General features: G+C 42.0%; 1 protein-coding gene across 1 annotated transcript; it reads left to right on the top strand.

Annotated features, from left to right (window-relative positions):
- Window positions 1-5182: 5182 nt before the first annotated feature.
- Window positions 5183-21496, top strand: LOC104495752 (rab GTPase-activating protein 1). Its single transcript, XM_010138762.1, has 14 exons — window positions 5183-5215; window positions 6581-6694; window positions 7098-7172; window positions 9311-9436; window positions 9873-10016; window positions 11242-11283; window positions 11614-11742; window positions 14133-14225; window positions 15101-15211; window positions 17835-17939; window positions 18415-18498; window positions 19340-19411; window positions 19976-20173; window positions 20976-21496. The coding sequence occupies exons 1-14, from the start codon at window positions 5183-5185 to the stop codon at window positions 21096-21098; spliced, it is 1449 nt and encodes a 482-aa protein (XP_010137064.1). The 3' UTR covers window positions 21099-21496.
- The last annotated feature ends 363 nt before the right edge of the window (window positions 21497-21859 follow it).

The following is a 21859-nucleotide window of genomic DNA, read 5'->3' as shown; positions in this document are numbered from 1 at the left end:
CATTATTTTTATGGTAAATTGGAAAAAGTTCTTCTGGGATTTCAACTGTAAATGAATCCTTGAAAAATCAAAAATTAGATTAGTAAAGGATGACATTTTAATATGCTGGCAGGAATATAGAGGGATTTGTCAGGGGAAGCAAAACCAGACTTTGCACTGAAGTGGCTTAGATATATTTATAGTGCTAGTGAATTGTGTGTGTGTGAAATCTTTGGACTATTTTAGTATAATGTAAGGCTTTGAGCTTTAGCTAACTCAAGTTGCTTGTTTTCTGACATTACATTAGTACCACACTGTGAAGTATTTTTAAATATTAGCATTACTATTAAAAATATTTCATAAAAACATTTTTATAAACATTTTCTGTAGATGCTGTCACAGGAATTGATGTTTAGTGTACAAAGAAATAAAACCCTGAGGGCTGTAAGGTACCTGTATGTCTCTGATCACCTCAGTTTTTGAGAGGTTAGGTATTTCCTGAGGTTGAATTGTTGTCATTAAAACCTACTAAAAATAACGGTGCAGTTAATCCTTTCAGGTAGCAGGCAGCAGCATTACCTCCAGCCACGCTTTGGAACTGTCTGAAAGGATTCGCAGTCGCGTATATTGTCTTCACAGACTTCTTCGGAAGTGCTGTGCAGCACAGGGTTCCGCAGGTTCCTGCGCTGCTCCGTTTCTCCCCATGGGTAACCTTTGAAATCCCGTCCCTGGTGTAACTCTAGCATGTGAGCACTGATTCAATTTTGTATTCCTCTAATGAATGCGACGGGATGGAAACGAGTTTGCAATTGCTAATAATGAGCTTTTTTACTGTTCTTAATACTCGTGGGTATGTCTTTTCTTCAGGGATTTCAAAACTGTATTAGTAGTACCTTTTCTAATTGTTTTTTCCACGTGCTGTTTACAGTTAGACCGCAGGCATGGCAGGCTGTGTGTGCATGTGCTTTGAGGTTGCTGTGCTGAAGGCAATACAGCGGAGCAGCCTTCCTTTAAAGGACGCTCGCTTTTCCTTGTGTCCCACCTGGCTCCTCGCGCCTCCACCGTAACTGGGACAGCAGAAGCCGCTGGTGCGATTGTCTCAGTGTGTTCAGCAGAGGTTGGACATTTGTCAGACATTTTTGGACATGACAGAGGGTCATTGCGAGGAGTTTAGTCTGGGAGACAGAGGTTGGACATTTGTCAGACATTTTTGGAGATGACAGAGGGTCATTGCGAGGAGTTTAGTTTGGGAGACAAACTCCTTACACGAGTAGTTTTTTCTGAGTGCCAGTGTAAAGGCCAAGAGTAGACAAAGTCACAGGTAAGAGTGTGTGTGTGTGAGAAAGAGAACTTTGTACACCTTTTAATGCTGGAAATTGTTTCGTATTAAAAGATGAGAAAGATGACTGAGTGTGAAACCCCTGGTATGAAGAGCTACAGAAAAAGATCCACTAAAGCAGATTAAACAGGTGAATTAGAGCCAGTCGGACCCTCAAGACTCTAATGCCGTGTTGGATTCTGACCCCGTGGGGAGCCTTGGGGTGTCAGTCAGGGCTCCTCGCTGGTCCTCACCTTGCCTGGGTTTGCACTGAAGGGAAAGGGGAAATGGGGAGGCTGGTAGGGTTGATAGGCAGGGCGGCTGAGGAGGAGGGGGAGTTACTGTTGTGGCTCCAGAATGACCTTTCTGTGCCAACTCAGAACTGTTGTTGTAATGCAGGGGGGAGAGGTACTGCTACCCCATCGTTTTAATAGACATTTCTGTAGCTGATTTTTCAACTACGACTAATAATAAAAACTACACTTGAGCCAAAAATGACAAATGTTACTGATTTAAAATAATACTTGCATATTTTTAAATATTAAATGGAACTAGATAAATTGGAAGCATGTAAATATCTGAGTCTAAATCTTTACATAATTATTTCCAAGAGGTAATTTTGCTATGAGCTGTTAAAACTCAAAGAAACATGTGATTCCCTTTGAGCTGCTCTGTACCCCAGCTGTGTCCTACATCTCTTGGCTTTCTGCTGTAGATGTACATACGTAGATACATGTGTGTACTGTGTGCCCGTACGGTTACTGCCCTCTTAAACTGCTTGTTTCAAAATACAGACACATGTATTTTCTGTGTGTATTCTAAACAATCAGTTTAACGGGGCAGTAGCTCTGCAGTCGCACACTTTAGGGCTTTGTACAGTATGTAATTTTAAGAATGTCAATGTGGTTCTTCGCGAATTTTATAAACACTTTTCTGAATCTGTTATCAGCACTTCCCATCCTAAGAGAAACTGCACATTTTTCAGTGATTGTTCCACTGGTTGCGTTTTTGTCTGCCGTTTGTTCTGGATTGATGTTATCTCGATACTACTAAAATTTCAAGGGCTGTTGACGCATTTCACATAGCCTGGGATTGCCTGTTCTCCAAATATATGGATCATGCATCAACAGTACGACGTAGCCTTACTGTTTCGCCTAAAAGCCCAGCTGATTTATTTAATGCTCTCTCTTTGAAGAGAGGTCTCTGGAAGGGCAGCGTGCTTTAGGATGCTCCTTCTCTGTAAAGGGAAACTCGGAACTGAATAGCAGTACTTGTTGATCAGTGATATTATTGTAGCCAAAGGATGCATGGGTGGATTAATAGGAAGTTTTTGCTTCAAGTTTCTTGATGAAATGTAGTCTTCTACAGAGCTGTGTGAAGAGTGTAGTTTTTTATTCTGAAATGCACTTGTACACTTTATTTGAGAGGTCTGAATGGATCATAAATACATTTAAAAAATAAACGATACGTCACATGTTTTCATGTCTTGTCTCTGATAAAGGTGTGTTCCTTTGGGAATGGGTGGGGTTTTTTCCTCTTATCTTGATTGCTTCAAAAAGTCTGGCTTGTACGTAATTGCTGAGAGCAGGAGAACCTTCCAGTGTACGATTTGTGTTTATGCCTTATCCATACATGATGTAGGGCACTGTAGGCAGACTCCTCGCTGTAATTTTCCTGTGGGAAACTTGAGCCCTAAAAGGAAATGAATACAGCGAAAGGGCTGGATATCACAAGGGATTCACTTTTATTTTTAGAATTGCACTATATTGCCATATTTGGACTGAAAGTATGCTGTATCAATGCACTATTGTATCAAACTGCAGCTCACTAAGTGTCGCGAATTTGTCTATATTTTTCCGTTTTTTTCCACAAATACTATTTATTTGTTGGTGTTCTCGGTAAGTGCTAACTCCAGGTAACACAATCTGCGGGCAACGTTTCTTGTGAGAAGTTAGCAAGTACATTGCTTTGAAAGAGGGGTTTGTGATACTTCCTGAAGGTCCTGGTAACAGGTGTAATTCTTACCAAAGCTGCTCACAGTGCTTTGCTCGAAGACAAACGCAGGAAGCGGACTCTGTGTAAAAGTCAGTGTCAATATTGCTTACTGACAGTACCCTAGGGAATGCCGTCAGCCTGCAAAATAGACCTGGTGACACAGTATCCTGTAACACTGACGATAGCTATCGATAGACTTTTAATATTTTTGGATGTACTTAAAATGTACAGATGTGCTCAAAATAACTTATCCCCATTGTGGAATATTACCCTTTTTGCTGCCCATGAAAGCTGTGGAGAGTTTTGGCTTTTTCTGCTTGTTGCTGCTGCTGAAAGCTGGCTTGGGGCTCTCTTGACGGGCTTGTCCACACCGTGTACAAGATGCCTTGCAGCAATGTCCCACGTGGTGATTGGCCCCTGGGCAGAGCAGGTAAAATCCCCTGATCGATTGTGTCTCCAGACCCTTCTCTCTGTAATCTCTGACTGTGTAACAAAATCCTTGCAAAGTCAGTGGGACCTTCCCAGGAAAAAATGGCAACGTGAAAACCAATCCCGTTGTTTCAAGAGTGAGAATGAAGCTGTTTGGTTTTTGCGGTGGCCTGTCGGATAACTCACCCCAGTGAGCAAACTTCCGTATTTTGAATCATTCTGGGGATGGGGGCAGGGGGGAATCGAAAGTTTGGACCTCAGCGTTTTTCCATTTACATGTTGTTTTTGAAGTCAACCTGTGTCTAGGTAAAGGCTTTACGGTTTATGACCCCATCGGATTTCTCCAGTAGCTTGGTGCAACAGGAGTTGATCTCTGGCTGGCAAGACATTTCCAGCAGGCAACTTTCTCTGCTGCTCTGGAGATTCCTTATTTCAGGGTTTTTTTCGTCACAGATCTTGTCCCTTTAGCAATTCTTTGCTGCTGCTCCTTCATCCTCTTGGGTTTATGTAAGGAATTAGGAGGAATAAACCTGAGCTGCTGAAAACTGTAAGCAGATCAGTCCCATGAAGATGTACTAGGAGCTCTGGCTCCTCCCTGTCTTTTAATTGTGTCTTAAGCTACAGAAAAAGCTTCTACAGTAACTCAGTCTCAGTCTGAAGATGTTGATTGAGGTTGTACCTGCATGATATGGGATGGTTCCTGGAAAATCAAAAAAATACAAGGAAAATGTCTTTTAAGTGTGTCCAGTTGAGGAGATGGGAACCAACATGCTCTTACGTACAGGCTGATACAGCAGATGAGCGTTTACCTGCTGCACTGGGTCCTGGTTTCCGTAATTACGTAATTTCTTTTTAAATAAACCGGAGAGGAAGGTTTCAGTGTAAGTCCCTTAATATTTTGAAGTGCATAAAAGGGAGAGGAAGGGTATGTTCTTAGCCTGAGCATCTACATTTTCCTGCTTTCCTTTGGAGCAGTGAACTGTTGTGAGAATTTTAATCTTCACTACACTTGCCTCAGTTCTCATGGCTGTTTTCCATTCTGTTTTCTTTATTACTTTCTTTTTCTTCCTGTCATTCTTAGCTTTCTATTTTTCAATCCCAGTTTGTGAAGGGTGTGGGTTCAGAAGAGTTTCCTTCAGTTCCCAGTCCCCTGAAAGCATGAGAAATTGCCCATTGAGCCAATTCTCACAGCAAGGTATAAAAATAGGAGTAAAGAAAAGGTTACACAATACTTGGATTGCAGCAGTTTGTACTAATGGGGAGATTTCAAAGCCATGGTTTGAGAAACATTTTTTAAACCTTATCATTTCCGTTAATTTTTCTCTCCCCAAGCTATGCTTCAGCTGCAGGAACTAGCGCTGGAGATTACTGGAAGAATTGTGCTGAAACATGGGAGTCAAGTGCTGAACAAGTCACGCAAAGCCAGAGAGAGAGACCACTAATTAGTTCTCTTTAGCCGTAATGAGCGATTTGTTTGAGGAGCTTATTCTAAGAGTTTCCAACCAGATGCTTTGGTCTCTGCTGTTAATTAAGTGAATTAAAAGGCAAGTGGGTGTAGGATTATTTTGCCATTGCAGAGCACAGGTAACGCTCAGGAAACCCACTCGGTACCGCTGATTGCTGTTTGCAGTGAGCAGTTCCTGTGCTCCTGCAGAGCAGAGAACTTCGCTGTAATTCAGTCTCACAGATGCTTAAGAAACTGAAGTTATCCCTGAGGCTGTATTCATGTGCTCCAGAGTTTTCAGAACAGTTTCTGAGCATTTCTCTCCTTGCCAGACCAGCCATTACCGTATTGTCTTTGTTGACTTAAAAGACTTATTTAGCATTGGATTTGGTTTGTTTCTGATTTCCTTATGAGACAGCATGTTAATTATTATCAAATTGAAATGCTGAACAGTATTAGTATAATTCCCAAAACAATCCAGTAACTTGAGTCTAATAGCGGTGTAATGCTTCCCTAATGGAATGTCTGTGTTAAGCCACAGACAGGAGCGTTGACCTTGGACTAAAATCAGAAGAGAAAATCAAGCACATGGTGGTGATTTTATTATTGTTGTTGTTTGCAAAATCATTTTGTGAAGAAAAAGATCAAATAAAAGCTGTATTTAATGATCTTCACACAGTTTACATCGTGTACATTTTTACTATCTACTTTACTTCTAACCTGTTTCCATCTGTCCAGTGGAAATACGGGTTATTTGGATACAGTAAAACTTCTTTTAAAAAACCTCTTCAGTTTTGTGACCACAGAGCATCTTGTGTGTTCGCAGTTGTGTGCTATTTGTTACCGTTCAGCTTTGCAGCTGCCTAAGGCATCTTAAACTCACTGTGTTGGAGCAGTGCAGAGACCAAACTTCCACCTTCCCCACGCTGGACTGCCCAGCTCACAGGCAGTGTCCCTGCACCACGCAGTGCTTGACTCAGTACTGGCTTTCTGGGGCTCGTACACAGCTTTCTACCGCTCTGTCGTCCAGCTCTGTGGCAGGGATGAGGAGCGGCTTCTCTGGGTGAACCGAAGGGACGGCAGCACTCAGCTGCTCCCAACTGCCTGCTGCTCTGCGCCGTGGGGAGGTAAAAGAAGCGTGACCAGGCAGTATTTGTGTTCAGAACACATTCGTGCATGTGCTTTTCCTGCCACTCACTGACCGTTCCCAGATGTGCCTGGGTAACCAAATCTAGCAAGACTGTGATCTGGAGCTGCCAGCCTGCAGGCAGCCTGTTCTGGTTGAGTAGGCTGGTTTTGTTTAATATACATCAGTGCACAGAAAACAACGCCAATCTCCTACCGCTCATCCTAGCATACCATAATTTATATTCTTTTGATGTGTTTTAATTTGCATATTTTTTATTTTCTAATAGGAGTCTCCTCAAGACAGTGCTATCACCCGAGACATCAATCGAACGTTCCCTGCTCATGATTATTTTAAAGATACTGGGGGAGATGGCCAGGACTCCCTGTACAAAATATGCAAGGTATTCTTTAAATTCTTCTTGACTGGATTTGGTTACTTAAGAGGAAGAAATTAGCAAAACCAGACAGCTTGTCTCTGTACTCAGTTACCTCAACGAGAATGGTTTAAGCTTCCAGCCGCCCTCCTCCTGTGTTCCTGGTGTTCCTCCTCTATCTAACATCCCTGTAGCACCTATTTAGAAGTAAAAGCACTCAGATGAGTGGTTTAATAGGCTGCAGTGGTGTTGGTGCACCCCTGTAACCAGCCACCGTCACTGTCCATAAGTTTGATTTTCATACAGGTTGTCCCTCCATTGGAATGGCAAGTGATGCACCCCAGGAAGATCCTACGGCACTGTGTTCACTGCAGCGTTTTGTTCTCTTTGTTTTTGTAGCACTGCTGTAAAGTCTTGATTCTCTTTTTAGGCCTACTCTGTCTACGATGAAGAGATTGGCTACTGTCAAGGCCAATCCTTTCTTGCTGCTGTGCTGCTTCTACATGTAAGTGGTGGGTTTTTTCCCCTTTTTTTTTTTTAGCTTAAGAAAAAAAGGAAGCTCTGCCTTCCCAGAACAAATGTTGGGAATTCCTGAACTGGTAGGGTTGCAGGCTACTTATCTGCTTATATGTTGGCCAATAATAATGTGATTTTAGACAGAGAAGAGTACATTGTTTAACGTTTAGGGTGGGATTTGTAGCGGCTGTTGTCTCCAGGCAGCGTTCATCTCACTGTGTTTGTTTCAGGACCCTTCCATCTGAAGCTCTGCAGGCTTGTCCTCGTGGCTCCAGTAGGCATGGAGTTTGTGTATAGGGGAACACTGTAAATGTTCCTGTTAAAGGGTTTCAAGGTCAGATTTAAGCTGTTTAGAAGGTGTTTCTACTGGAATCAGTCAGACGTGTGGATGGTCATTGCCGTGTGTCTTGTGCACACAGAAGTGTGTGTGTGATGTTGATGGGATGTCAGTGTATTAGGTGTTGGTGCTTTGACCAGGGTGCTGCTGCCTGGCTGGGCTGCTGATGGTCTCTGTGCTTCGCGGTTTGAGAGGTTAGTGAAGGATACAAAAATTTTGATTTTTTTTTTTTTTTTTAAGATATTGAATTGTGGTTTTTTTAAAGGTAATTGTTGTTGATAGAAGTGATCTCATCAGAGTAATATCCTTTAATTGGTTGCATGTTCCAGACCTAGAGAGATTTATGGATACTGTACATCAGAAGCAAAAGTTTTAGATTCACTCACGTTTGGGAAATACGAGAGGATTAGAACTCTGTACAAATATTTCTAGACATTCTTTCTTGAAGTAACATCTGCTTTTTATCAGTGTTTCTACTGCAAGCATGGGTAGCTGAAGTGGAACAGAGTTCCTCAGCCCTGTAGTGTTTGGAGACTTCTTTTTCCCAGCTGCTTTTTGGTGAGTGTTGCTGCCATAGAGACTAGGGATGCAGACTTCTCCGCAGCTCTCCATTGGAGGAGGAAGTTTGGTTCTTCAGTGGAGGATTTTCCATCATATTGTGAAGTCAGTGGAGGATATAAAAGAGGTTGTTAGACTCCGTTCTTTGGAAACAAAAGCCAAATGATTAAAGATAACAACCTTTGAGTTCTTTGTAATTGTAATCTGAAATGTTTACTTGATGAGCGATTAGTTCTTTATTGCTACCCTGAATCAGATCAAGAAGGGTGGTACTTTCTGATAGCACTGAACACTTTTACTGAAACACGGGTGCTTTCTTTCAGCTTTTTCCTTGTCATAAGTCCGTTTTTTAAAATATCCATTGTATCAGAGAGACTCGCTGTCGAATGAAGCATGGGTTATTCTAGAGTGCTTTTAACTGTAGCTCTTGCTTCTGGGAATAACGTATGCATTTAAAAAGGCTAAATTTCAAATAAGTTTCTTTTTATTGGATTCCCTTTGAAGTCAGCTTTGGAGTGTGACTGCTGGGAAAATAAATATTAAAAAGAAATGTTGCGGAAAAGGGAATTAAGTTTCTGCGAGTCCTTCACTACCAGTTTGGAACGTCTCAGCAAAGTTTTCAGTTTTAACAAACTCCATCTGCAGATTAATAATAGAATACTTGAGATGGATGTTCTGTCCTTTACAGGAATAACTGAGTGACCTGAAGTCAGACTTTACTGTGGAAATATGAAAACTGAACTTTGATGTCAGGGAAAAATGTCTAAACACTGATGAGCTTTGAGTGTTTCTTCAGTTTTTGGCAGCAAAGGGATATCGAACTTTCCCAAACCAATGCTGAGGTGCGAAATGAGGAACTTTTGTTAGCAGCCACTGGTCACTCTTATTCCTACCATCAAATAATTAAACATCAAAAGTAATAATGTCATTTTAAAAGGTAAATGTTTAACCTCCTCTAGTAATACTGTTTCTGTCGTAGTTACATCGGTGACAAAGGGTTAGGCCATTCACTATATATAAGTTTCTGATTCTGACATGATTTGGAACAAAGACAGGAAGAAACTGCTTTGTCTGGATGTCTGAAAGAAGGATCATTAGTTGAGTGACTGAGAGGTGGTTTATTTCACAGGATTAAATCCCATTTTCAACATTAAAGCTCATTTTGTGTGTTAACATTCCTGTTTACTTTCAAACTGGATGCTCTGCGATAAATACACTTTCCTCTCTCGCAGATGCCTGAGGAGCAAGCTTTCAGTGTTCTGGTCAAAATCATGTTCGATTATGGACTCAGGGAACTTTTCAAACAAAACTTTGAAGATTTGCACTGCAAGTTCTATCAGCTGGAGCGCCTCATGCAGGTCGGTGTTCAGACTGGGGTGGAGTGAGTGGGTCAGAGCCTGCAATTCCAAACCAGCCAATTATCTTATACAGGAAGAGGGTCTGCAGCCTCTGGCAGAGCAGTGACTGCGGAGCTCACTGCAGGCACACCGCAGAGTGGCTTTGCGGTGTCAGCACAGCCACTGGCTGGGTGTCCTGCTGAGGTGGGGGCTCAGAGGTTGAATTCATGGTGCGTGTGATACAGGGTCTTTCTGAGCGTCCACCCTGGGGCAAGCCTTCAGCATCCTTAGAAGGTCCTTCAGCGGGTCTGGCAGCTGGGTGTCCGGCACAGGGGAATGCAGGCGCCTGCCCTGAGTGACTCTCTACCCTACTTACGTCTGTTACTCTGGGATTTCAGCTACAGGTCCAAAATGGTATAATTTAACGTTCAGTATTTGTGGTTTTTTTTCTTTTTAGGAATACATTCCTGACCTGTATAACCACTTTCTGGACATTAGCCTTGAAGCGCACATGTATGCTTCCCAGTGGTTCCTCACCCTGTTCACGGCAAAGTTCCCTCTTTACATGGTCTTCCATATTATTGACTTGCTTTTATGTGAGGTACGTTATAATTGGACACTCAGCTGCTTGTAACTTTTGACAGTTTCTCACTATCTTGATTCATGTCCTTGTTATGGACATATCTGTTCTTTCAGAGCTAGGCACGTGATAATTATTTTTACGTAGAAGTGTTATGCAGTGAAAAAAGTTCTCAGCATTTTAAAGATATAAATTAGAAGTCAATATCTATATAAAAGACTATAATCTCCTGTTTTTATAACACTTGAATCGGTGAGATCCTGTACAGTGCTGGTGGAATGAGAGGTAATTTTCAAACGTGGATTCCTCTGTTGTTCTCTCACTCACTGATTAACGTTACGCATCCATTCTGCACTGGATCTGCAGTTGTTCCTGTGAAGTGGCAGTTTGTCTGTGTTTCTTTACTGCAGGGTTTCGGCGTTCATAAATCCCCTGGTCAATGTTTTCACCCTTTCTCCGTATCTGTCTGCTGGCTTTGTTCACGTGCCAGTGGAACACACAGCAACAGATGGTATTGAGAAAATCAGTTCTATTTGTTTAGAAACATGTTTTCAAATCATAAACAGTAAACGTGTTTGTAGGAAAGTTTTCAGGGTTTTTTTGTGATTTTAAATAGTGAAAAAGTAATTTAGTCGAAAAAAGACAATCTTGAAATAAGATGAGCAATGTATCTTGATTATTGGGGTACCCATTAAGAAGGTGTTTGCTGCTAATGACTACAGGAGCTGTTTGCATTTAATTGGACAATGTAAATAAATCACTAACAAGTAGTGGCAAAACAGATGACGTGGGATTCTGCCCTAAAGTGAGTCCCTGTCTTTTTCATTACACAGATAGATTATCCCAGTTTTTTCATACCAGAACTCAATATATTGATGTCTGTATTGCTGCATCTGAATCCAGTGTTTTCAGAAGCTGCTATATGAAAACTGAATTATCTTGAGCTGACCAACTAGTCACTAAAAATTAAAGTACACAACAGTGCCTTCATTATTTCATACTCCTAAGGAGATTGTGAAACCTGTGCTGAAACACTGCTGTATGTGATGGCAGGAAAGATACTTCCCTAACTGTTTGCAAAGTCATTCTCTGGGTCTTTGATTTATTATAGTACTTGGTTACACTCATATCCTGGTTCTCCTTTTCACAGAAACTAGAGGGAACAACAAAACCCACCAAATAAATTAATATCCAGGCTTGTAAATACTGAGAAGTTAATTAATTTTGTCATTATCTTTCTCTCCAGGGAATAAGCGTTATCTTTAACGTTGCACTGGGATTATTAAAAGTGAGTATACAATGTTACGTTGGGTTTTATGCACCATATACAGAATTAAGATGCCTGTTACAGAAATATTAGGCATTCTTTTGCAAAGCTAACAACTTCCTCTATTACACATGCTGCTGTGTGGCATGCCCTGTACGCCGTGGTGCTTCTGGGGTGGGCTGGCAGGGAAATAGAAGGTTGCAGAAATAGAAGCAACACTATTTGCAGAAGGTTAAAAAGTAGTTATGTGCTTGGAGCTTGACAAAACTGTTGCTGCTTTATTGTCTCTGGGAATTCAGTATTGTACAAAATCTGCTTTGTACTTACTGTTTTTTCCTCCCTGGTCTCTAGACTACCAAGGACGATTTGTTACTGACTGACTTTGAAGGGGCTTTAAAATTCTTCCGTGTACAGCTGCCCAAGAGGTACCGTTCAGAAGAAAATGCAAAAAAGCTGATGGAATTAGCATGTAATATGAAGGTAAGGATGTGGTGATGGCAACTGCAAGCAGGTCTTTAATGGGTGTGATTTCTGCCTCCATATGTAACTTTGCAACTCGCTTGTCCAAATGCAAATACATGGCAGCTGCTCTTCAGTGAAACACGGTAAAGCCCCAAGATTCTCAGAGTGATATGGGCCCACCTGGAGAACTCCAGGCATGGTGACTGGGACTCCTGGTGCAGTAGCAGTACACCTAACAGTATTCTGCATGGAGTTCAAGCACATCTTATATGAAACACGTATAGAAATTATGGAATAATCAAGAATAAAGTAAGCTGTTGTAGCTCTCCAGTTGTTTAACATTGACCACAGATCAGAGGTTGCACCTGCCATTTGGTGGTACTCAGCAGGGCGGTCCAGTGCTTCCTGGAATGCTCCATGTTTTCAGGGCAGGGGGCTCACTGGGGGTTATGGAGAAAGCACAGACTGCATGACTGGGCTCTGCACTTCTGCACCGCATCCACGTGTGCTGCCCCTGATGGGAGCACTGCACATAATTGCTTGCTTTGACCTAAAATAGAAGCCCTTTGCTGTCAGTAGAAATCTCCGGCTCTGTATCTTGAAGTGTTTTTGAGCAGAAAAGGGCCTGATGTCAAAATAAATCATTTATAGGAAGGGAGAAGCAGCCTGGCTAAGGCATTGTGATTACAACAGCATTCTGCTGGAAAGGAGGTCAGTAAATGATCAGCTTGAGACAGCACTAGATTCTTCAAGCCACTCCTCAATGTTGCTGTCAAATATTAACAGTTGCGGCTGCCTCCTGTGCCCCTGAAAAACCATGGTGGGACTTCAGTGTTTGTTTCTGCTCTGTATCACCATGAAAACCCAGAGGCCTTGCTGACTTCCCCAGGGCACGGCTCCCTCGAGGGTTCCTGTGTGCAGAATCTGAGAGAGCAGCAAATCTCCTCAGGATCACCTCACTGTTGGTATCTAAAGGCAAAATTGATCTATGCACTCAGAAAAGTAGATGATGAAAATACAGTGGTGTGCCTGCCTGCCTTTCCTCTCACCTGCCTCACTGCTCAAGATTGAACCTTTACATAGCTCGAGATTTGGCCTATGAAACCCAGTCACCTAGGCAGTGGTTGAGCAGGGGCAGAGCAGTGAAATAATCTACTCCAGGTGCTAGCTTCATTGTCAGCCAAGGGTTAATACTCTGGGTGTTTGTCTGGAGCTTAGTAAGAATAACTCTGCAGTTGTGGTGAGGCTGGACTGACTCCAGGTAACTGGGCTGGCATCTCCAGAAGCCTGTCAGCTGCCGTCCGGAGAAGTGTCTGAGCAGCCCTCACTAGAGGGAGCCCAGCCACCAGCTTTCTGCTGTTCAACCAAAGTTGTTAATGTTAGAACCAAAGATCACAGGAACTAAACATGTTTTCCATTCTGCATCTCATTTATACATGTAAAATCCGTTTAATGTGTTTCTCAGACAAGGCTCTTTTAAAGAGGAAAACAGAGCCATAGCTTTTTTATTTATTTGGCTTACTGAAATAATAATAAAGATTCAGCAGCAATGTTTAATACTAGAGATTTAATTTCGGTGCCTGCTAACTTGGTGTGAAATGCTCACAGTGGTCTTGGTGTAGTCTGTGTTGCTAAACCACTGCACGTGGCACAGCTGACAGGTGACACCAGGAAAGGTGCTGGTCAGGGTCTGTCTGTAGGACTTGAACACTGCACAAAGAATACTGAATTCCACACCACCCTTCTCCAGGACCCTGAGAGTGTCTCTTTCCTAGTGGTGTGTGTCCGTCAGAGCTGAGGACAGAATTCCAGCCTTCCAGACCAGCAGCAGACAGAGCATACGTGCTTCTGGCTTGTAGCTGCCTGCCCAGACGCCTCGGCAGCTCTGGGACTGGGCTGTTTTCTGCTGAGCTTGAGTGACACTAGCAGAAATGTCAGCTGAGCCTGCACTTGCCCTTTCAGCATTTGCAGTCGCACGTAAAGTAAACCAAATGCTTCTGTGTGAAGGTAAGTGGTGCAGCTGAAGAAACCTCAGAATCATGCTAGCTCAAAACCTGAGCACATCTCTGGGTTTCGAGGCAATCTGTTGAGTGGAGCCTGTGCAGTATCTGGAACATCAAGATAGCATCTGTGCAGCCCCAAGAACTCAGGTGGGGTGCTCCTGTGGATCCCTTTCAGAAACATTTCTATGTTCCACAAAAGGGTAGGAGGAAGGGATGCTCCTGCCCTTATATTGAGTGCAACAGAATTTTTGACACCTCTAAGGGTTTGATACTTGAACCCGAGTGAAGGTATTAGCTGTGTTTTGTTGGAGGTAGGAGTTGCCGGAGACTTGCATCATAACCCTTTGTGAATTGTGTTCTTTTATCGATGTTCTGGGCAGGAACTAATGGGCTGCTTTAATTTAGATTAGCCAGAAGAAGCTGAAGAAATATGAAAAGGAATATCATACCATGAGAGAGCAGCAAGCACAACAGGAGGATCCGATAGAGAGATTCGAGGTAACGCTCACCTACTGCAGTCTGAACGAACACGCCGTACCCACAGGAGGGGCCTGCTTTGGCTCCTCCTTCTTTGAGCTGGTTTTTATTTTGGTGACCAGTTTGGATACAACAGGGGAATCAGCTACATGACAAAGAAGTGAATCTCTAGATATTGGCAATGTTTCATGATGGAAAAAAGAAATAGTATGGAGTTATATTTGGGTTTGTACAGCTGTTTCACTAGAGCCTGTGTCTAGCACTTGTGTAACGTGCTGATTGCACCAAAAGCCACAAAGAGAATGAAAATGCCTAACTCTGCCTTCATTTTATAAATGTTTTATTTATCAAATAAATATAATATAGGAATAAATTTTCTATGTAAAGTTATATAAGCATATACAACACACATACGTAAATGTATATATTTTAAGCTGAAGAGTTTGATGTAAACTTTCTTTAATATCTGTCTGTGTGCTGGGAGTTGTAAGAGGAGGGAGAAAATAGAGTGCTTTTCCCAGGCTCCTCCTCTCACCTGTTTCCAGCACGTAAATTCTATTTTGAGCCAAGAAAATCCCATACTTGCAGGAACACTCTGGGAAGGTATTGACGGCGGAATGATACCCCTACTACTGCAGTCTTCAAAAACATTCCTGTAGCTCAACAAGTAATAGCTGAGCAGAGTTAGTAATACGTGGTTTCTTCTCAAGGCTAGTATTTTCGTTATTTACAATATGCCTAGCTAGTTTTGTCCTCATCTCATGCAGGTAGAGTTGTCTTTGGATACTTAAGGTTCAAGGAAGGCAATTGTGCTTAGGCACAGTAAGTGTTGTGTTTTGTAGACAAACTCCTGGGAAGAGCTTTCTCTTGATTTCTTTTGTTTTGTTCAACCACAGCGTGAGAACCGGCGCCTCCAAGAAGCAAACATGAGGCTTGAGCAAGAAAACGATGATCTTGCACATGAATTGGTGACCAGCAAGATTGCTCTGCGAAAAGATTTAGACAATGTAAGACATGTCTTTATGCTCTCTAGCGGAGACAAGGTACTAGGGCTTGTTCCTCATTTCTCCTCTCACTGGGACGGGAGTCTTTCCTTGATGTCCTTTTTGCAGACTGATGATCTCTAGGCCTGTGTCAAGGGTCCGTAGGAAACAGGAGTGCTGACTAAAGCATTCCGAGTCATTTGAGGCAGAGCAGAGGTTCTGAGCCCGTACTTGAGTAGTTGCTTTCTTCTCTACGTATATGAAAAAAAGTCTAGCAGGAACTAACTCAAGTCTTTGAATCATCACAGAGATAATAACATGGATGCTGTATTGTTTGCCTTCAGCTGGTATTTGTATGAATAAGATTTCCCAGTAGACAGGCTTTGTAAACTGCCTAATAACCTGAAAGCCTGCGTCTGTCTGGCTCGGTGAAATCAGATTCACAGGGACCTTGGGCAACTCTCAAAATGTTACTGTGGTTTCCCTTTGGCTCATTGAAATCTGCCCGTGTGAACTCATCATCCTGGGTTGTTTCCTGTATCAGTAGAGCTCTCAGGAGGAAACTTCGGCTTCGCGTTGTGTTATAGGATCATGGGTTTTATAAGCTTGCTGTCCCATTCCCTTCTTTACATACTCATGCTTGGGAGGTTTTATTAGGATATGCTTTTTTTCACAGGACATGCAGTGATGGAAAGATACTGCTGTAGTAGTGCACGCAGCGGGCTAGGACGCATTTAGTCTGCCTGCTTGGGGAGATGAGGGGAAGGGTTCATGTGTTCATGTTTTGCCATTCTTGTTTTGTACCAAGATAAGTGCATTTCTGAAATCTCAAAGGAAAATTACTTTTAAAATCATACAGTGCAGGAGTTGACAGGCTTGAAAATGTTTCAGCTTATCTGCTTCAGAGAGTTCAAGGTTTCCCACGGTCTCCTGGAAACTTGCTGTTGGAAAAATATAGTAAACATTGATGCTAAGGGGTGGATGTTGCTCTTAATGAGGTTTGGTCTATGATGCTCAGGTTTATTACATCTGCTGCTCTTTAGTGTTAAAACCTGTGGATCACAGCAGTATGTTCTAGAAGCAGGGTTTTCCCAGCGCACTGGTACGTTCACTTCCTGTTCCTTACGCCTTTTCACTTCAGCAAGGACAGCTCGCAGCAGGCTCTGCTGACTGCACTCGGGGTGGACTCTAGCAAAAAACATACTGACGGAGCTTTTTCTATCAGCTATTAACTGTTGTTTGTGGCTGCCTGAGCCTGAGACACACAGTTACACTTTTACATTGATCTGTGGAGAGCTGGGACAGGAACAAAATCAAGTGAAATCTTTGAAATACCTCGTTGGGTATATAACATAATAGTCGTGCCTTCAAAGATGGTAAATGATGTTGGCAGCATTTGGGTTATCCCCCAGGAGGAGATGGGTAGGTTTGATCCTCCTTTAGGACTCTGATTAATTCTTCTAATTGGATCCTGCAATGATAAGTTTCATTCTACTACCCAGATGACCTGAAAGAAAAGTACCAAAGGACATTGTTTAATGCACCTTTGCTGAGACCTTCATGCCATGTCTGAAATCTTGCAACCTGAAAGATCAAAGCAAAGCGTTTAGAAATCTGAGAATTTCCTTAATACCCTTTGCACTAGACCAGAAAATAGGCTTCATTTTTCTACTGTTGTTGGACTCCCACATCCCAGTTTTCTTTAACTTTAAAACAGCGTAAAAACCACATATAATGAAAAGCTGTTCTCTTTGCCTTTGCCATCTGTTGTAAAGGATCAGCAGGACTTTAAGAGACTAAAATTCACTTTCTGATTTTCTTCCTTTGAAGGGAATTGGTACAGCTACTTTCTGAAGATTTATATATCAGTCGAGTTATTGATCTATTTTTATGTAGAATTCATACCCCTATTGGGAAATGTATGAGACAGGAAAAGGTATCTTAACTTTGCAGAGAGAGTTTTCAGTGGTTTATAAAGAGCCTGAGGTTCCTCAAAAATCCATCTTTAGTCTAAAAAAACTGCAGTAAAAAAGGATGTCTGGTGGGACATCTCTTTAAGAAGGAAAGGAGAAAGAGGTCTGACTTTGGGTTTGTTTTGGCAGCTAAGTTTTTTCACGCAGTATTTGCTGGATGACCATTGGTAGGTGCCATAGAGTTCTGGGTTCTTGTTAAATGTTTTAGAGGCATTTTTTGTTAATTCTGTTTTCTTTGCAAATTGAACTTCAGTCTAAGCTGGTTATAGCCTTTTGATTGATCTTTCACGTTGTGAGCTGTTCTATGCCTTTTGTTGCCTTCAGAGTGTGTTTGTTGTATTCAGAGTGTGTTGGTCAACTTCCAGTCTGGATGAGAAAACAAAACCCATTTCTGTGTTGCGCTGGAGCAATCCCTGCTCCAGTCTTGCTAAAACTAATCATTGAATTCAAGGAGGAGTTCTGGAGTGATGAAGTTAGTGCTATACTTCCTTAACTGGGTGATGTCGCAGCTTTGCCATTGCAGATAGTAATTCTTAGAAAAGTAATTTTCCAAATGAAGTTTTATTATTATTAATAACAATTAATAGACCCTTATTAATGTGAATGAAGAGACTGTAGCCTGTGCCCAGCAGAAAGCCTCTCCTCAGTGCTGTGCCCCAATCCTTGTGTTTCAGGCAGAGGAAAAGGCAGATGCTCTGAATAAGGAACTTCTAATGACCAAACAGAAGCTGATTGATGCGGAAGAAGAAAAGAGGCGCCTAGAAGAAGAATCAGCTCAGGTTAGGGGCATTTCTGCCATTTTCACATTTCTGTGCTGTACTGAAATTTAAAAAAAAAAAAAAGTGACAAGTGTGGGAAAGGCTTAATGTTCTAAGTCACGTTAGTCCCTCTTCTGTAGTGTAGAGGACATCAACAAAGCAGCAAAGCAGAATTCTTTGTTTTCCTGCCAGGTACCAGGCAGTGAATTTTTAACGGGAAATCACAAAGGCGCAGTCTGCACCAAAGATTGCTGCACAGAGAGGCAGTACGGCCCTTCAGCTGTCAGCAGTCCGGTTTAGGACTTTCTGAGCTAGCCAAGTTTTCTAACAACGATGGCCACCAAAGTCCAGCTTTTCCTTGTCTGCATGGAGCTGAGCTAGACCATGGCTCCCTGAGTAGAGTACTGCAGTGTGCTTACAGAGGAGGAGGAAATACCACCTGGTGCTTTTTCAGACTGTACAAATATATAAACCTTTACTTTTTGTTTTTCTGCAGCTGAAGGAAATGTGTCGTAGGGAACTAGATAAGGCAGAGTCTGAGATCAAAAAGAACAGCTCTATTATTGGTGACTACAAACAGGTAAGTACAAGCTAATGGTAATGTGGTTTTTCTCAAACTGCAAGACTTTCTCAGATATTTTATGAGATTTCTGGAAATAAGTAATCTGTGCCATGTGTTTGAGGAGACACTGTAGCTGTTTTGAATGGGGAGCTTGTAATTGGTTTTGCCTTTTCTTTTGCTGAGAGCCTGACGCATCGTGGTCAGTTCTATTTGCCTTGGTGTAGGTACTTGTAGGTTAGCAGTCACTGCAGCCTCAGAGACAGCCTAACATCGTTCCGATGGGTTCTTGTGTATCAAAGGTTCACCTCATTCCAAATAAAAATTCTCTCCCAGCTTCCCTTCTTCAGTCAAATGGTAACTGCACTTAGGAGATGAAAAAGATGCCTTTTTTCCTTTTAAAGACTTTGCTTTTGAATTCAAGCTCCTGTTCAAGGTATCAAGGGAGCAAATTCATGTCTCTCTTTAGTGGGTCCTTAACCTTCAAAACAGTCTTCAAGCTGCCTCACACTGGTCTCAAGGAATGAACTGGTATTTTGCTACTCTGGCTGTCTTGCCTTCTATCCCAAAGGCAACAAAAAGAGCCATGCTATTCCTAACCTTCTTTGGTTCCTTTAGCAAGGCCAAACTACCAATAACTTAAGTTGAAACGGCACCTCTTCCTGAGCCCACAGAATAATATGTAGAGAATGAGAATATGTACAACGAGAGAACTTAATGCAGCATCTGAGTTTCCCTGGTTTTGTAAGAGCCCTCAGACTATCCATGTTGATATTTCTGCAGCATTTATTTGTGCTTTAGCATTCACTTGGGAAGGAATTTACATTTATAAATGGTCTGGTAACATAATTTTGCTTGTCAGATTTGTTCCCAGCTGAGTGAGCGACTGGAAAAGCAACAAACAGCAAATAAAGCTGAAATTGAGAAAATACGGGTAAGAGACCAGATAGATCCATGGTCTACAATGTTTAAACCTCTTACAAAATCGTAACAGCAAGCACACATTTATTTCTTTCCTAAAATAGTGGCTGAGAGTTCCTGAGTGACTTACAGTTTTGGGAAGAAGATTATAAGGAGGAGATGTTGGAGAAGAGATCAATTAACTGTCAGCTCTCTCCTGTGCTGTACTGGTTACATACCAATACATTGGTTAATGCTGGGCAATAATAATGGTTTATTTTTTTGAGGGGTCTTTTTTATCTGGTGGAGATTTCTCTGTCTTTTACCATAAAGTACCATGTGGGCAGGACAGAGCCCATTATTTTAGCAATACAGCATTCCCCAAAAATACAGCCTTCCCCAAAAATACAGCCATGTTTTCCAGAGCCCATAAACCTGGGGGTGGGAGGAGTTCCTGCTTGGCTGTGCCTCCCCAGAAGTTCCTGGGTTAGTGGTCCCTGTTGTATTGTGCTGCTCCTCTAGAGCAGAGGTGGGAAAAGGCTTTGATGATATCACCAGCACTTCAATGCAAGCGCTCACAGTCAGGTATTTATTTTAGCAAAAAGTGGATGACTGTGAGCACTGCCGGGAGTTCTTCAATAAAGAAGGCCGTGTGAAGGTTGCTAGTTCTGCCAAGGACGGGTCAGATGAGGACACAGACGAGGAGAAGGAAACGCTGAAAAACCAGCTGAGGGAAATGGAGCTTGAGCTGGCCCAGACCAAGCTGCAGCTTGTGGAGGCAGAATGTAAAATACAGGTAACGCTTCGGAGGTTTGTTTTGTAGCCTGTATGGTATGTCTGCATTCCTAGAAAAATGCGTGTGCTGTAGAGGGATTGGAACAGATCCCGCTGGTGGAAACCGTAACCTGCTATTTCCTCCATGGGTTATTTAACCAAACATTGAGTCTGAAACGTAGTGTATGCAGACAAAATAATTGAAAATGCATGAACTGTATTTACCAGCTACTACGACTTCCAGACATCTGCCTGGCTGTAGTGCAGTACTTACTGACTGATCTTCCGCAGCTTCCTGGAAGAAATCCAAGCTCTGACACAGTACTGAATCATGTGTTCCTTTATCCCACAATCGGTGGTAAATGAAGAAGTAACATGTGACAAATGTTAGACTTGTTTCTTAAAACATGACTGGAGAGCACTCCAGGTATTTGAGGTATTCCTGTAAAATATGACAACATTGTTCTTTTAGCCCAAAACTGGTACGTCAGTGCTTCATGTTCACAGAAGGGTAAAGATCAGTTTGTGGAAAGTCCGCTTCCTGTGGGAGTAGCTCCTTCTCAGATGGGAAAGAATTAACGGGTTTGGCTGTACTGAAAGCTGAATGTTTCACTAAGGGCAATGACACAGGTCTCATGTTGCCTTTGAAACGTGGGGTTTTTTCCTTCATCAACTTGTTTTGCTACTTTTAATTTATGTAAGACTTATTTAACTTCTAAAGTGGCCAAGAGATTGTAGATGTCCTAGAGCCTTCTAAGTTTAACTCGTATAACCTTGTGCTGTGAATACATAAGAAATTAATGGAATGACTCTTCCCTTTGCAGGATCTGGAGCACCATTTGGGTCTGGCGTTGAATGAAGTACAAGCCGCAAAGAAAACATGGTTCAACAGAACAATAAGCTCTATAAAAACAGTGACTGGAGTCCAAGGAAAAGAGACTTGTTGAAAACAGTTCTGTCAAACACACCTTCTTAACACCTTTTGTTGCCTTCCTTGGCCAGATGTTTAATTCTGTGACATGAGAGGACCAGAATGTAAATAAAATAGAAACACAGCATGTCAGGATTTCAATAGGTCAGTGATAAGGAGGATGGAAACACAAGAGAGGTTTTATTGCTAGACATGGGATCTTCATACTACTGATACTTACAGATGATGTAGCTAGGCTGAAGCTCTTCAGAGAAACACTCCATTCTGCCATCTGGCTGGAGGCTTTTCACAGACTAGGTACGAGAACTTACCAAACCCTAACTGTTAAGTTTACATATGATAGGTTTTTTTACAGTTATAACCTTTTTTAATATTTTATTTGAAAGGAAAAGTGTCACTAACAAAGTGGAAAAAAAAAAAGAAAAAAGGAAAAAAAAAGAAAAAACAAACAATAAAAAAAGACAACTTTAGCAAGAACTACATCAGTGCCAGAAAGCAGTCCCCAGAGGTAGGATATGGAGACTCGGAGGTGACGTTTTGCTTTATGAATGGGGATGATTTCAGCATTCCTGTCGAGCAACCCCACTTGGTTTTAGTCGACGCAGCATCCATCTCTCTGTGTTTGGCATTTCTTTCTGTTACTAATCAATTCTATGCAACTCTGGGCTTTTTTGGCATGGGCTGCCAAACAAATTCACTACCTGAGGCTGGGAGACTTGTCTCAGTGCTAGAATAATCAGAATTCTTGGCAACTTTCCGTTCCGCTTCTGTGTCATG

Source organism: Buceros rhinoceros, unplaced genomic scaffold (assembly GCF_000710305.1).
Source record: "Buceros rhinoceros silvestris isolate BGI_N320 unplaced genomic scaffold, ASM71030v1 scaffold3316, whole genome shotgun sequence".
NCBI lineage: Eukaryota > Metazoa > Chordata > Aves > Bucerotiformes > Bucerotidae > Buceros > Buceros rhinoceros.
Note: the sequence above shows the minus strand (reverse complement) of the source record. Positions and strands in the feature narration are given on the sequence as shown.

Excerpts from the sequence above, each read along its gene's own strand:
- LOC104495752 (XM_010138762.1), top strand. The coding sequence starts at position 5,183 with ATGAGCGATTTGTTTGAGGAGCTTATTCTAAGA. Across the intron at positions 9,437-9,872 it reads AGCTGGAGCGCCTCATGCAG|GAATACATTCCTGACCTGTA; the intron begins GTCGGTGTTCAG and ends TTTTCTTTTTAG. Across the intron at positions 15,212-17,834 it reads TGCGAAAAGATTTAGACAAT|GCAGAGGAAAAGGCAGATGC; the intron begins GTAAGACATGTC and ends CTTGTGTTTCAG.